We start from the raw sequence: 17,376 nt of genomic DNA on the forward strand, positions 1-17,376 counted from the left end.
GCTGTTGTATTGAACTCATCAAGGATATGAGCTGTTGTATTGAACTCATCAAGGATTTGAGCTGTTGTATTGAACTCATCAAGGATTTGAGCTGTTGTATTGAACTCATCAAGGATTTGAGCTGTTGTATTGAACTCATCAAGGATATGAGCTGTTGTATTGAACTCATCAAGGATTTGAGCTGTTGTATTGAACTCATCAAGGATTTGAGCTGTTGTATTGAACTCATCAAGGATTTGAGCTGTTGTATTGAACTCATCAAGGATTTGAGCTGTTGTATTGAACTCATCAAGGATTTGAGCTGTTGTATTGAACTCATCAAGGATTTGAGCTGTTGTATTGAACTCATCAAGGATATGAGCTGTTGTATTGAACTCATCAAGGATATGAGCTGTTGTATTGAACTCATCAAGGATATGAGCTGTTGTATTGAACTCATCAAGGACTAAAGCTGTTGTATTGAACTCATCAGGACATTGAGCTGTTGTATTGAACTCATCAAGGACATGAGCTGTTGTATTGAACTCATCAAGGACTTGAGCTGTTGTATTGAACTCATCAAGGACTTGAGCTGTTGTATTGAACTCATCAAGGATTTGAGCTGTTGTATTGAACTCATCTGGACCTTGATACATTACCTATTTTGACACTGCAGCGTTTAACTTAATGCTAAAATAACCGTATCTAACTGTGCTAACCTTTTCTAACTTGATCTTTTAAGTCCGGACTCTAATAGTGTTCGATACTATAAATAACTCTTTTAGTTACATTCTTTAACCCTCTAAAGCCTGATAAATATACGTTCAGACACTATTTATCCCGGGCCCCTTTTGGCAAACCAAGTGTTAATTATGACCTCCTGTTGGGAGACTGTCTTTATTCACGCCTTTTGGCGGTGAGGGGCTTAAAGCGCTTTCAGCTACTATCCCCTGCCAAATATATTGAATAAAAGACATTAAGTAGAGACTGCTGGTTGGAGATGGGACCGTATTTAGTCCAAGAAATCCAGCCAAAGATGTTTTCTCAAGGAACTCCAGAGCCCAGCGCTGACGTATCAGTCATGACATGGGATTAGACTTGACTTTTGTTGGCTGATACTTTGGCGTTTTATTTTGTTGGAACCTATTTTTTTTTCTCTTGGTAAATAATTGATACATTAAATGTTGGAACTAAGTTTTTATGTGTGAAATATAATGATAAATTAATTGTTTTTTTTTTGTTGGTACGAGAAAAAAAAAATTATAACTGAATGTTAAACATCACTATTAAAACGTTGAATTATTTTGGTTTAAAAAAAACCCGTAAAAACAATTTGTATGTTTAAATTTTTTTTTTCAATTATAGACTTTAATTATAGCGGTAGACGGGTATTAGTCTTATGTTTTTATAATAAAACAGGACAATGTAGTGCCGTCACTGTCCCTGAATAGTACCCATGTTAATATCAGGGTTATGATTAGGGCTAAGGTTAGGGTTAGGCCTGGGTTGGGGTCACGATCAGGGTTATTGTTAAGGCTAGTTTTACGTCTAAGGGTCAGTTAGTAATTCTAGAGGAAAAAGTCTCGTACACGACCTCTCGACATTTTGAAAGGTATTGACGTGTGGGGCCTTTGACTAACAAGTAATGGACGGACCCCACTCAACCAGGAAGTAGAATGACGTCATCTGACAGATAGTCAGGTGACCAGCACGAGACAATTGACCAACATTAGACACATATACAGCTGTGTGATGTCAGACTTGCTGTCTAAAACCTTGTTATCCACAATCTTGTCCACAATCTTGATGTCTAAAACCTTGTTATCCACAATCTTGTCCACAATCTTGATGTCTAAAACCTTGTTATCCACAATCTTGTCCACAATCTTGATGTCTAAAACCTTGTTATCCACAATCTTGTCCACAATCTTGATGTCTAAAACCTTGTTATCCACAATCTTGTCGACCACAATCGTGTTGTCTACAATCTTGCTGTCTTCAGAATGTCCAGCTGTCTTGGTCCGCCCGTGCTGATTGTGCCACCAATCAGAGATTGTGACACTAACACATTGGCCATCAGAGATTGTGACACTAACACACTGGTCATCAGAGATTGTGACACTAACACACTGGCCATCAGAGATTGTGACACTAACACACTGGCCAACAGAGATTGTGACACTAACACACTGGCCAACAGAGATTGTGACACTAACACACTGGCCACTAACACGCTGGCCATCAGAGATTGTGACACTTACACACTGGCCATCATAGATTGTGACACTAACACACTGGCCAACAGAGATTGTGACACTAACACACTGGCCATCAGATATTGTGACACTAACACACTGGCCAACAGATATTGTGACACTAACACACTGGCCATCAGAGATTGTGACACTAACACACTGGCCATCAGAGATTGTGACACTAACACACTGGCCAACAGAGATTTTGACACTAACACACTGGCCACTAACACACTGACCAACAGAGATTGTGACACTAACACACTGGCCGTCAGAGATTGTGCCACTAACACACTGGCCATCATAGATTGTGACACTAACACACTGGCCAACAGAGATTGTGACACTAACACACTGGCCATCAGAGATTGTGACACTAACACACTGGCCATCAGATATTGTGACACTAACACACTGGCCATCAGAGATTGTGACACTAACACACTGGCCATCAGAGATTGTGACACTAACACACTGGTCATCAGAGATTGTGACACTAACACACTGGCCATCAGAGATTGTGACACTAACACACTGGCCAACAGAGATTGTGACACTAACACACTGGCCAACAGAGATTGTGACACTAACACACTGGCCAACAGAGATTGTGACACTAACACACTGGCCACTAACACACTGGCCATCAGAGATTGTGACACTAACACACTGGCCATCAGAGATTGTGACACTAACACACTGGCCAACAGAGATTGTGACACTAACACACTGGCCACTAACACACTGGCCATCAGAGATTGTGACACTAACACACTGGCCATCAGAGATTGTGACACTAACACACTGGCCAACAGAGATTGTGACACTAAAACTGGCCAACAGAGATTGTGACACTAACACACTGGCCAACAGAGATTGTGACACTAACACACTGGCCAACAGAGATTGTGACACTAAAACTGGCCAACAGAGATTGTGACACTAACACACTGGCCAACAGAGATTGTGACACTAACAAACTGGCCAACAGAGATTGTGACACTAAAACTGGCCAACAGAGATTGTGACACTAACACACTGGCCAACAGAGATTGTGACACTAACACACTGGCCACTAACACACTGGCCATCAGAGATTGTGACACTAACACACTGGCCATCAGAGATTGTGACACTAACACACTGGCCAACAGAGATTTTGACACTAACACACTGGCCACTTACACACTGGCCATCATAGATTGTGACACTAACACACTGGCCAACAGAGATTGTGACACTAACACACTGGCCATCAGAGATTGTGACACTAACACACTGGCCATCAGAGATTGTGACACTAACACACTGGCCATCAGAGATTGTGACACTAACACACTGGCCAACAGAGATTGTGACATTAACACACTGGCCATCAGATATTGTGACACTAACACACTGACCAACAGATATTGTGACACTAACACACTGGCCATCAGAGATTGTGACACTAACACACTGGCCATCAGATATTGTGACACTAACACACTGGCCATCAGAGATTGTGACACTAACACACTGGCCATCAGAGATTGTGACACTAACACACTGGTCATCAGAGATTGTGACACTAACACACTGGCCATCAGAGATTGTGACCTTTACACACTGGCCATCAGAGATTGTGACACTAACAAACTGGCCATCAGAGATTGTGACACTAACACACTGGCCATCAGCGATTGTGACACTAACACACTGGCCATCAGAGATTGTGACACTAACACACTGGCCATCAGAGATTGTGACAACACACTGGCCAACAGAGATTGTGACAACACACTGGCCAACAGAGATTGTGACACTAACACACTGGCCACTAACACGCTGGCCAACAGAGATTGTGACAACACACTGGCCAACAGAGATTGTGACACTAACACACTGGCCATCAGAGATTGTGACACTAACACACTGGCCATCAGAGATTGTGACACTAACACACTGGCCATCAGAGATTGTGACACTAACACACTGGCCATCAGAGATTGTGACACTAACACACTGGCCATCAGAGATTGTGACACTAACACACTGGCCAACAGAGATTGTGACACTAACCCACTGGCCACTAACACACTGGCCATCAGAGATTGTGACACTAACACACTGGCCATCAGAGATGGTGACACTAACCCACTGGCCAACAGAGATTGTGACACTAACACACTGGCCAACAGAGATTGTGACACTAACACACTGGCCATCAGAGATTGTGACACTAACACACTGGCCATCAGAGATTGTGACACTAACACACTGGCCTACAGAGATTGTGACACCAACACACTGGCCATCAGAGATTGTGACACTAACACACTGGCCACTTACACACTGGCCATCAGAGATTGTGACACTAACACACTGGCCACTAACACACTGGCCATCAGAGATTGTGACACTAACACACTGGCCACTAACACACTGGCCAACAGAGATTGACTGTTCATTAGCTGACTTGTAAACTACCGTTTCAGACGGTGGCCGACCTATTGATCGAGTCACGTGCTAGACTTCTAGGGCTGGTAGGATTCAATCTATCACATACAATATGACAAGAGGCCAGAGATTCTTGTTGATTAATTCCTCTTACTCTCGCCGGTAGGGAAAACGGAATGTCCTAAGAGTGTCTTAATACAGCGCCCTAACAGTGTCTTAACACAGTCTATACATAGCGCCCTAACAGTGTCTTAACACAGTTTATACACAGCGCCCTAACAGTGTCTTAATACAGCGCCCTGACAATATATTAACACTGTCTAAACACAGCGCCCTAACTGTGTCTTAATACAGCGCCCTGACAATATATTAACACTGTCTAAACACAGCGCCCTAACTGTGTCTTAATACAGCGCCCTGACAATATATTAACACTGTCTAAACACAGCGCCCTAACTGTGTCTTAATACAGCGCCCTGACAATATATTAACACAGTCTATACACAACGCCCTAACTGTGTCTTAATACAGCGCCCTGACAATATATTAACACAGTCTATACACAGCGCCCTAACAGTGTCTTAATACAGCGCCATGACAATATATTAACACAGTCTATACACAACGCCCTAACTGTGTCTTAATACAGCGCCCTGACAATATATTAACACAGTCTATACACAACGCCCTAACAGTGTCTTAATACAGCGCCCTGACAATATATTAACACAGTCTATACACAACGCCCTAACTGTGTCTTAATACAGCGCCCTGACAATATATTAACACAGTCTATACACAACGCCCTAACTGTGTCTTAATACAGCGCCATGACAATATATTAACACAGTCTATACACAACGCCCTAACTGTGTCTTAATACAGCGCCATGACAATATATTAACACAGTCTATACACAGCGCCCTAACAGTGTCTTAATACAGCGCCATGACAATATATTAACACAGTCTATACACAACGCCCTAACTGTGTCTTAATACAGCGCCATGACAATATATTAACACTGTCTAAACACAGCGCCCTAACTGTGTCTTAATACAGCGCCCTGACAATATATTAACACTGTCTAAACACAGCGCCCTAACTGTGTCTTAATACAGCGCCCTGACAATATCTTAACACTGTCTAAACACAGCGCCCTAACTGTGTCTTAATACAGCGCCCTGACAATATCTTAACAATGTCTAAACACAGCGCCCTAAGAGTGTCTAAACACAGTCTAAACACAGACACCGTTATAAAGGAGAGTGGAACGGCGTGATCTAGCGATAGAGATGGACATAGTGTTGACCACACTATCCCTTCATATGCTGCGGTCAAAGAAACAGATGGTCTCTACTTCACTTGTCCCATGAACCGTCAGGTTTAAAAAGTAAACTTTACCATAATAGAGTTATATCACATACGAAGTCCTAGCAATTCTAACAATTGGTCCTACAGCAGTTATAGTAAAATAGTATGTCGCACAAAGTCCTAACAATAAGTCCTACGCCAATTTATAATTAAGTGCCACATAGTAAGTCCTAATAATAAATCCTACAACAGTACCCAAAGCTCCGTGTTTTATTTCTAACACAAACATAAACCGACTCTTGGGTAACGAAACCCTTCTCATATTTTGCAACAGTTTAAAGTTGTGTCTAAAATATCCCGACTTATCGATTTCGCTTCTTCCTTGATATAAATAATTAGCCTTAAAACAGGAGACTGCTGCGTTTCTGATGGGGGATTAAGTTTCTTGTAAATGCTGTGTGAATCTATATTTTTGTATGACTCACATTTCCTTGATTTCCTTGTCAATGTTAAGTAAATCTATATTTTTGTACAACTCTCTCATTTTCTAGTCAATGTTAAGTAAATCTATTTTTTGTACAACTGTCACAATTTTGCCAATGTTAAGTTAATCTATATTTTAGCGTAACTCTCACATTTTCTCGACAATGTTAAGTAAACCTATTTTTGTGTAACTGGTGTCTCACATATAAACGTCGACTCGTAGATTGGATGCACTATATAAACACGAAGTTAAGACATTGTTATAGCGCTGTGTTTAGACTGTGTTAAGACTCGTAGAATGGATGCGCTAAATTAACACGAAGGATAGAAAATGTTTTTTCACAGATGCGTAAGAAACTGTTAATTTTATTTTGGCTTTAACGTTTGTTTTAATAAACTTACTGTCTGGGAAAAGTCAAGCTTTTTGTAATACATGATGTTCTAAACAACAGCAGAGAGCAACGATGAGACTGGTATAAAGCATAAGGTCATGATGAGAAATGGATTGGCCTAAAGAACAGGGTCATGATGAGAAATGGATTGGCCTAAAGAACAGGGCCATGATGAGAAATGGACTGGCCTAAAGAACAGGGCTATGATGAGAAATGGACTGGCCTAAAGCACAGGGCCATGATGAGAAATGGACTGGCCTAAAGAACGGGGCCATGATGAGAAATGGATTGGCCAAAAGCACATAGCCATGATGAGAAATGGACTGGCCTAAAGAACAGAGCCTAGACAAGAAATAGACTGGCCTAGAGAACAGAGCCTAGACAAGAAATAGACTGACCTAAAGAACAGAGCCTAGACAAGAAATAGACTGACCTAAAGAACAGAGCCTAGACAAGAAATAGACTGGCCTAGAGAACAGAGCCTAGACAAGAAATAGACTGGTCTAAAGAACAGAGCCTAGACAAGAAATAGACTGGCCTAGAGAACAGAGCCTAGACAAGAAATAGACTGCCCCAGAGAACAGAGCCTAGACAAGAAATAGACTGGCCTAAAGAACAGAGCCTAGACAAGAAAGAAACATGTAAAATCTAACGACCTTAAGCCCATCAAAGACGGGTCTGAACTAAGCAGCACATTGACAGAATAATTAGAATCGTTGAAGAGCCTGACATTAGCGAGGGCAGATTCGTTAATTCGCCGGAAGAATTCGGATCTCGGGGATTAATAGAGAGCGTTAAAATAAGAGGATCGTGAGAAAGAGAAATTGTGAAGTAGCGGTGCAATTAGGCCTTTACACCGCATATATATATATATATATATATATATATATATATATATATATATATATATATATATATATATATATATATATATATATATATATATATATATATATATATGGGTGAATATTTTCAGATTAATTTCTTATATTTACTTATATTGTGTCTTCTATCATATAGTAAACAACTGACTATTTCTGTATTCTATTTTGTAGTATTTGTCTATAAGAAGATTTTTTCTTGAAATAGACGCTGGCTATGCCTTTTCCAGCATTGATTTTTATTCCGGGTTCCTGGATATTCTACATAAATCTTCTCAATCTCCTGAATATTGGAGACCGCTATGAATTTATTTTTTATTTGAAACACATACACGTCTGTTTCGGCTACCCGGAAGTCTAATCATTGGGCATTTGATTGTAGGATACGCGGTTCGTCGCAGCTAGAGTTTCTTTTATGCACCTATATCCCCCCCCCCCCCCCGTTCTCAAACGAAATAGGAAAAAAATCTGTCATTTTTGTAGAAAATATATACTTTAACCAGTTTCCGCCCTCCGGAAATTTTAAGTAAGCACACCGGAAGTTTCAAATGCCCCCCCCCCTCCCCCTCCAGAGAAACATAAATGTCTGAAAGAACCCGTGTTCAAAGAGTTTGGTATTTTAGTCATCAGGTAAGTCTAAGGATTCTGCTATGGGTCGCTGGTCTAGATATTTCAGCCCAGTTTCCTATTCTACGGATGGTGGTGGTAGAGTGGGGGGGGGTGTAGAGTACTTGATACACATGTTCTACACCGTGGTAGAGGGGGGGGGGTTCGAGTTCTTGATACACATGTTCTACACCGCGTGGAGTGATTGGTTCAATCTACGGAAGGTGGTGGGAGATTGATACACATGTTCTACACCGTGTTAGTGAGGGGGGGGGGGGGGAGGGGGTTCGAGTTCTTGATACACATGTTCTACCCCGTGGTAGAGGGGGGGGGGGTCGAGTTCTTGATACACATGTTCTACGCCGTGTGCAGTGATTGGTTACGTCTCCTATTACACGGTCGCACGAGCAATTTCCAGCCGTTTATCCTCGTACGTCCATGGTGACCTTGACACGGCGACCACACGTTTTGACGCGGAACTCTGGGATATCAACTGGCAGTGACGTCATATCCGTGATGGATACCTTGCGTGCAGGACAATTGAAAGTATTTGCCACAGTGCCGCTTCCCTACTCACTAATGGATTCAAAAAATGTGGTCAATATAAACAGGTGTGTGTTGTGGGAGGGAGGGTATGGGGGTGTGGGGTGGGGGTGGGAGGGAGGCAAGCAAACAGAGTATAAGTAGAAGCGAGCATCGGAATTTTAAAATCCCGAGAATGCTACAATTTGTTAAACAAGTGACCCTCAACTTTTCGCACTCTCCATATATTCTAATTCTTACATGAGCTCACGTGGGTACAAGTAAAGAGAGTTGCTCAAATCCTAGGAGAAGAGGTGTGGCAGCAGCCCTTTACATGGTTCGATGTTTACTTTTATGGTTCCAAAATCTATAGCGATGACGGAATGACTGGCGGACGGAGGAAGTGACTGACACACTTCCACCAGCCTTATATATATATATATATATATATATATATATATATATATATATATATATATATATATATATATATATATATATATATATATATATATATATTCTTTTCAGATCTTGACGACGAGAAATAACACTTTGGTCACCCATAAGAAATGGTTGTTTACCATATACAGTTGACACGATCCTAAACAATTTGAATGTTATTTGTTGTAACTACACCTACGTGATTCATCAGTTATTTTATCCGGCGATAGTTTTACAAAAACTCTTTTGTTTATTGTAACTATCGATTGGGTGCATCGTGTCCTAAATAGACACTTTATTACCTAGATGTTTGTAGAATATAGTACAAAATATCAAAACATGTTGACATGATATTTGTAGAATATAGAACAACACATCAATGCATGCCGATATCATGTGATTATCTTTAGTCATGATACCAGTATCATTTGTGTTTGAAGAGAGGATTATTTAATCATTCAACTTTTTTGCTCCATACATTTTTAGTTCCAATATCAGTTTTAAAAGTAAAAACAAAGATTCCAAATACCTCAAACAATTTTCTTTCGTCAAATTCTGCACGTTTAAAAAAAATGTAATCTATATCTCCGAACACGTCATGATGATAATTACAGACGTATGTCGATATAAAAAATTAATTAACCCTAGAAAAACGTAAGGTTTTATAGGAAACAATCTTACAGGAAGCTTTATTTTTATGTTTGTCGGGATATTCCCCGGCTTCTTATATAGGCAGAGGGACATGCCGGTGTTTTCCGGAGAGGAAAAAAATGTGTGAAATAATATGTGCGACTTGCTTTGTCAGGGAATAAAAATAAAATTAATTAATTACGCTTGAGCTGAGTTTTAAAAAGTATGTTCGTGTATCACGTACTCACGCTTACTCACACTCACTCACACTCACACGTACACCTACACGCACACCTACACGCACACCTACACGCACACCTACACGCAAACTCATAAATTCACACGCATTCACAAGCAAACTCACACTCACACTTACACTCACTCGCACACTAACACTTACACTCACACTCACACTCACTCGTAGACTCACACTTACACCTACACGCATACGTATACTTACACGCAAACTCACTCGCACACTCACAATTACACCTTCACTTACACCTTCACGCAAACTCACACGCAAATTCACACGCACATTCAAATAACACACTCACACATTACCAACAACCATAAACACAGTGTGGAACTATTCTTGCACTAAACCTTGAGATAACCCTAACCCTAACCCTAATCCTAATCCTAACAGTTACCACGCAAAACCGAATCCATTATTTACTGTCATGTATTCTAATCCTGTGGTTTTATGATCGTCATCTCATGGCCAAGGTTCTCTATCTCGCCACACAAGAACAGATTTAAGTGAGCGCTAACAGGCGATTCCAGCTCCAATAACAACCGTACATTCCCAAGTTTCCCACCATAAAAACGATCCTGATAGACTCAACACATTGACCAATATATCACGTTTGATTAATACCGTTTCATAGTTCCCTTGTCCGCTGTATAACAACACTTTCAAGATAGACTCAACATGACCAGAGGTTGATCTATTTGACACCATAGCTCGTTGATTTTGGTGGATCTTTAGTCTGAATACCCAAGTTAGTTGATCTTGGTGGATCTTCAGTCTGAATACACACGTTAGTTGATCTTGGTGGATTTTTAGTCTAAGTACCCAAGTTAGTTGATGTTGGTGGATCTTTAGTCTGAATACCAAAGTTATTTGCTCTTGGTGGATCTTTAGTCTGAATACACACGTTATTTGATCTTGGTGGATCTTTAGTCTGAATACCCAAGTTTGTTGATCTTGGTGGGTCTTTAGTCTGAATACTCACGTTATTTGATCTTGGTGGATCTTTAGTCTGAATACTCACGTTATTTGATCTTGGTGGATCTTTAGTCTGAATACACACGTTATTTGCTCTTGGTGGATCTTTAGTCTGAATACTCACGTTATTTGATCTTGGTGGATCTTTAGTCTGAATACACACGTTATTTGCTCTTGGTGGATCTTTAGTCTGAATACACACGTTATTTGCTCTTGGTGGATCTTTAGTCTGAATACTCACGTTATTTGATCTTGGTGGATCTTTAGTCTGAATTACACACGTTATTTGATCTTGGTGGATCTTTAGTCTGAATTACACACGTTATTTGATCTTCGTGGATCTTTAGTCTAAATACACACGTTATTTGATCTTGGTGAATCTTTAGTCTGAATACACAAGTTAGTTGATCTTGGTGAATCTTTAGTCTGAATACACAAGTTAGTTGATCTTGGTGAATCTTTAGTCTGAATACCCAAGTTATTTGATGTTGGTGGACCTTTTGCTCTATATACCCAAGTTCCAAAGTTTTGGAAACTGGACCATCGGAGAAGCCGACAGAAGCAGTCTCTTGGCTCTTGACAGGTGAAGATCCATTCTTCATCAACGGTCATTTAATCTTGAATCATTGGGTGAGGGGGGGGGGGGGGGTATTGACTAGAACTAGGTCGCGCGTGAAGTTAATTAAGATAGAACGATAATAGTATAGCGATGTGCCTCTGGAAGATAGTTGTAGCTCCAAAAACAGTCCTTCGTGCGTGACACACACAGCGGACATGCACATAAACACACTTATGTAATAGATATAACACACATCCGAATATGCTTATAATGATGAGGGGAAAACATACGAAACACATGTGTAGATGCTTCACACAGAAACACATGCCTATAAGACAACCTAAGTCTGCATTGTGTGCCATATTTATTACTACACAATGGACCTCCCATAAACTCTCCTTCCTCCCTCCTCTCCACACCTCCTCCCAGGATGACTAATGTTTTCTCTCTGCTGTAGCCATTGGCATGGGACTTGTTGTCTTGGTCCTGCGAATGTCAAACATTTTCTCACTCAACTTTTGTCCCCCCCCCCCTATCTCCACCTTCTAGCCAATCATCCCATGTATATGTATATATATATATATATATATATATATATATATATATATATATATATATATATATATATATATATATATATATATATATATATATATATATATATATATATATGTATTGATGCCACCTGAACATTGACGTCACCGGAACATTCAGGTAACCGGAGAAGACCGATAAAATGTCACCCAGCATAGGATATTCAAACCACATTAGCCTAACAAGTTTTAATTCGACACCACCCTTTCAATTCGTCCTTTACATTTCCATCAACCTGATCCCCCTCCCCCCATCTGAACGCAACCTGATCCCCCTCCCCCCATCTGAACGCAACATGATCCCCCTCTCCAAATGAAATTAACACAACACCAATAACACACGAACCCCCCCCCCCTCCCCCCACTTCCACCTGAACCTAACGCAGCTACACCAACAACACCGAACATGAAGTGGCGACATTTGATCGTATGTTGTCAACACACGGAATGAAAGACTCGCCAGACCCCATACAATTTAGATTGAGTTTATTTTACAAACTGGTACACCAATAAAACATCAAAACAACGTATTAGCATTACCTCCTCAAAATATAAATTAAAATACAACCTTTAATAACTAAAGATCCGACGCCATCACATAGGAATAATAACTATCTTGATTCTAATTTGTCTTTAATTACACATCATACATTTTTAATATATTTTTTTATAATAATTTTCTTTGAAACATTTGACAAAAATATTTTCGCATGATGAGGAATAAAATGCCAGATGCACTCTACTTGATCTGTTCAATGGACCTCCTAATATGAAAAGTACGATTAAAATACTTTTTAGCTTGAGCAAAACACAAGCAGCTTAGGCCTATATTGAGATCAGCAATACAGTCGTGTGTATTTTTTCTATTTAGTTCAATATAGCGTCATGGATATACTACAGAGCTGCCTCCGTCGGCCGTCTTTGTGAAATATTTTCCACAGAACCAGTTCATTAGCCTATGGTAGGCTTAAGATAGTTTTCTTTGCTCGTTTCAATCTTGAAACGAAGTTGACAAGATGTTTCTTTGAGAAATGTTTAATTAATTTTTGTTTTTTAAGTTCTACGCTGAAATTTGAAACAATTTGACAATAGGAGGATTAAGGAAATTAGACCAAGATGGCTGACATTAAAGTAATTAGACAGAGTCGTTGACAGGGAAGATTAAGGAAATTACACCGAGATTATCAGAAGCAGGATTAAAGAAGGATTACTGATTAGGGGTCGTTCATAAATGACGTCACACTCGTAGGGGGTCCGTAATTTTGTGACGGTGTGTGATGAGGGGGAGGGGGGATTCAGATGGTGTGACGTCACTTTTTTGCATTATAAAAAAGCTATGTAAGAAACTGTAATAGGAATTGATGAAAATACTCTATGTTGACAGAGTTCAGACAAGATTTTGGAAAAATAACGATGTTTTAAGAAAAATTCAACAGCGATTTTGTGTGGGTTTGTTTTAAGAAAAAATATTGTTAAAATTTAAGATTTAGGAGGGAAATATAAATAAACCATTTACTTAACTCAGTTAGGCCTTGTAAAATCAAGTAGATTATTCAATGATTATTGACATTTCGGGTTGGTAAAATCAGACAGATATTAGCGACAAACTATTGGACCGTTAGCATCAAACTGTTTACATTGCCTAGTTTAGAGCTGGGTTGAGGGTGCGAGGCACCTAAGCTGTGATTGTTGTTCAGTCAAGTAAACACCGAGATTAATTATTTTTATCCTACAATTCAGGAGCTAGTGACATTTGATAAAAATGAACATAGCATGTAGGAGAGGAAATAGAACAATCTAGAAAGTGGAGAAACTCTGGGAGTCTTAGCAAGAGAGGAAGGAAAAGAGTGAGGAATAATTCTTTGATTCTCCATGATTTATTCCTCCATAGCCGTCCACGCTCTACAACCTTTAGAAAGAAACATAGATCGGCTTTTAACTCCTAATTGGCTCATTATTTATTTACTGTTCGTGACGGGGAACTTGGGTGGAAAATAAATATGGCGACATGAGCTGTGTTGGGATTGCTTCTTAACCTAATATTTGATTCATGTTTTTTATTTTTCGTTTTGATAACAATATTCTAACCCAATATTTGATTCATGTTTTTATTTTTCGTTTTGATAACAATAATACAAACCTAATATTTGATTCATGTTTTTTATTTTTCGTTTTGATAACAATATTCTAACTCAATATTTGATTCATGTTTTTATTTATTGTTTTGATAACAATAATTCTAGCCTAAAATTTGATTAATTTTTTAATTTTATTTTTCGTTTTGATAACAATAATTCTAGCCTAAAATTTGATTCATGTTTTTATTTATTGTTTTGATAACAATAATTCTAGCCTAAAATTTGATTCATGTTTTTATTTTATTTTTCGTTTTGATAACAATATTCTAACCTAATATTTGATTCATGTTTTTATTTATTGTTTTGATAACAATAATTCTAGCCTAAAATTTGATTCATGTTTTTATTTATTGTTTTGATAACAATAATTCTAGCCTAAAATTTGATTCATGTTTTTATTTTATTTTTCGTTTTTATAACAATATTCTAACCTAATATTTGATTCATGTTTTTTATTTTCGTTTTGATAACAATAATTCTAACCTAATATTTGATTTATGGTATTTATTATTCGTTTGATAACAATAATTCTAACCTAAAATTTGATTAATGTTTTTTTATTTAGAACTTACCATACACGAGTGCTGATAAGTGTAACGTATCGAGTCCCTATCCTAAGCAGACTACTAGTGTCCTTATCCCTTAATATATGGGTTTCCTCAGTCCCTAATTAAAACCCTCGGGTATATTAGTTATTACCCTTTGACAGAAAGACAGTATGTTGGTAGCGGTTGTTCGAAGCTTACACTCCACATTAGTTTAGTGCTGATGCAGGATATTTCACCTTATAAACATAGACTATACATTACAACAACAATATATTACAACAAGATTTTTTACTAGTTTCTTTACTCCCAGTCGGTACATGTGATCATTACGTTTTGTATTCACAAGTTTAATACTAGATACATCTTTACGTATGTATGTGTATTTTTCAGTGTATTTTCTTAACTTTAAGACGGGATCCGGACAAAAAACCGACATGGACAAAAGGCCGACACGGACAAAAGGCCGACAAGACAAAAATCCGACAAGACAAAAGGCCGACTGCTAAAAGGCCGACATCCAAAATGGTTTGTCGGCCTCATAGTCTGTCGGCCTTATGGTCTGTCGGCTTTATGGTCTGTCAGCCTTATGGTCAGTCGGTCTTTTGGCTGTCTGCCTTATGGCTGTCGGCCTTATATCCTGTCGGATTATGTCCTTTCGGCCTTTTGGCTATCGGCCTTTGGTCCATGTCGGCCTTTTGTCCCTTTAAGACCAGCTTAGTACGCGACATTCAAACAACACTGTAGGACTTCTCCCTACCCGGCCTTAGACTTACAGAGGGGATGGAAACAGAAAAAAACTGTACCCATTGATTTTCTTTGATAAATAAAACGCCCGGAGTATCATTACCCAACCCGCCCCCCCCCCCACCCCGTGTGTCTGTTACATCGAGTGCTAATCTCCGTTCATCATGACGTCACACACGTCTCCAGTTTCAATTAGTTGTATAACACCCGGATGTGTTAAAACTGTTGAACGCACTGGACACGTACAGATGAGATATTTTCCCCAGTAACACATACAAATGCATACATTTTTTATATATTTTATATATATATATATATATATATATATATATATATATATATATATATATATGTATATGTATATATGCGTGTGTGTGTGTATAGGTATACTGGTACCTTGAGAAACAAATTTAATTTGTTCAGTAAAAAGCTAGCTCTTATTTGCTCGTATCTCAGAGCACTTTCTCCAATTAAAATACCATTTATCCGTTCCACCTCCTGCCTTTTTAAATACTACCTCAGCTGTTTTTGTAACGTAATTTAAAATGAAGAGAAACACCATTATAGATGGTAAATTTGGTATTAATCGATAATAAGAGAGTACGAACTGTATACTATAAAGTATACTACCTTGGCCTTGAGCTTACGGGAGATGCTGGGGGGGGGGGGGGGGTGAAGAGTAGAGCAGAGGAGATGGGAGAAATATCTTTACTTTGTTCACTTACTCGCTACACTATTAATGTTAACCTCTTTTGGTAACTTTAATTTACGGACACGCTACACGGTTAATGCTACACTTTATCCCTAAATTTAGTGCCACATTACCAAACTTCCCTTCTTCTTCGTTCTTAATTATAATGTTGAAATGGATTCCCTCCAACACCATTAAGTTTTACGTGTCAACTGGTCATATAGGCCATGGACTCCGATTTCAGACTGCTTTTTTTTTTGGATTGGCTTCCATAGCCTTTGTCCAACCAAGAACAAACTACAAGGCAGCAGTTGTTTGAGTAGCTGTTCCCATCTATCCAGTCTCATTTTCTAGGGAGTTCGAGCTCGGAAATTTTCAGCTACGCCGAACTCCTAAACTTCAATGAATTAAATGCTACCATAATTGTTTTTGTTTTACTCTCGCTTATTTTTTTTGTCACTGTTTTCCCTTCATTAGTCTTTGCCGTTTTCGTCACGTGATCCTTTCGTCACTTTCACTAGCACGTCAGTAAAAAAACTGTCCAAGTATCTCAAATTTTACTCGTATGTCAAAGAAAAGTGTCTCTCGCTCGACGGCTCATACGTAAAAAAAAATCTTGTATTTCAGGGCACTCGCAAGTCAAGTTACTACGTTATGTTCATAAAAATAACGCACGTTAAAATGAAACAGTTTTAGCTTTCTAATAAGGGAAACAACTGGTAGTTTATGTGAATTGGAATCTGAACGAAAGCTTGGTACAAATAAATAAATTCAACATGTTGTCTAGTGAATAATGTAAAAACAACAACAACATGACTGTTATTAATTCATGTCAGGGAAATTATCTAAAAGCTAAACTATGTAGCAAAAGCAGATGAATGATATAGAAAACTAGAAACTCAAGAAGTTACATGGATCTAATGTGATAAA

General features: G+C 38.8%; 2 protein-coding genes across 2 annotated transcripts in view; one reads left to right on the forward strand and one right to left on the reverse strand.

Moving 5' to 3' along the window:
* The window catches only part of LOC131928839 (paladin), a 107,157-nt gene that overhangs the window by 10,731 nt on the left and 79,050 nt on the right, over positions 1-17,376 (forward strand). The window lies entirely within an intron of this gene.
* Positions 11,013-11,775, reverse strand: LOC131928843 (uncharacterized protein DKFZp434B061-like). Its single transcript, XM_059284989.1, has 2 exons — positions 11,671-11,775; positions 11,013-11,441 (listed from the first exon to the last, which is right to left on the reverse strand). The coding sequence occupies exons 1-2, from the start codon at positions 11,773-11,775 to the stop codon at positions 11,013-11,015; spliced, it is 534 nt and encodes a 177-aa protein (XP_059140972.1).

The sequence above is a fragment of the Physella acuta genome, unplaced genomic scaffold, assembly GCF_028476545.2.
Source record: "Physella acuta isolate Inbredline_101_S28 unplaced genomic scaffold, ASM2847654v3 ptg001554l, whole genome shotgun sequence".
NCBI lineage: Eukaryota > Metazoa > Mollusca > Gastropoda > Physidae > Physella > Physella acuta.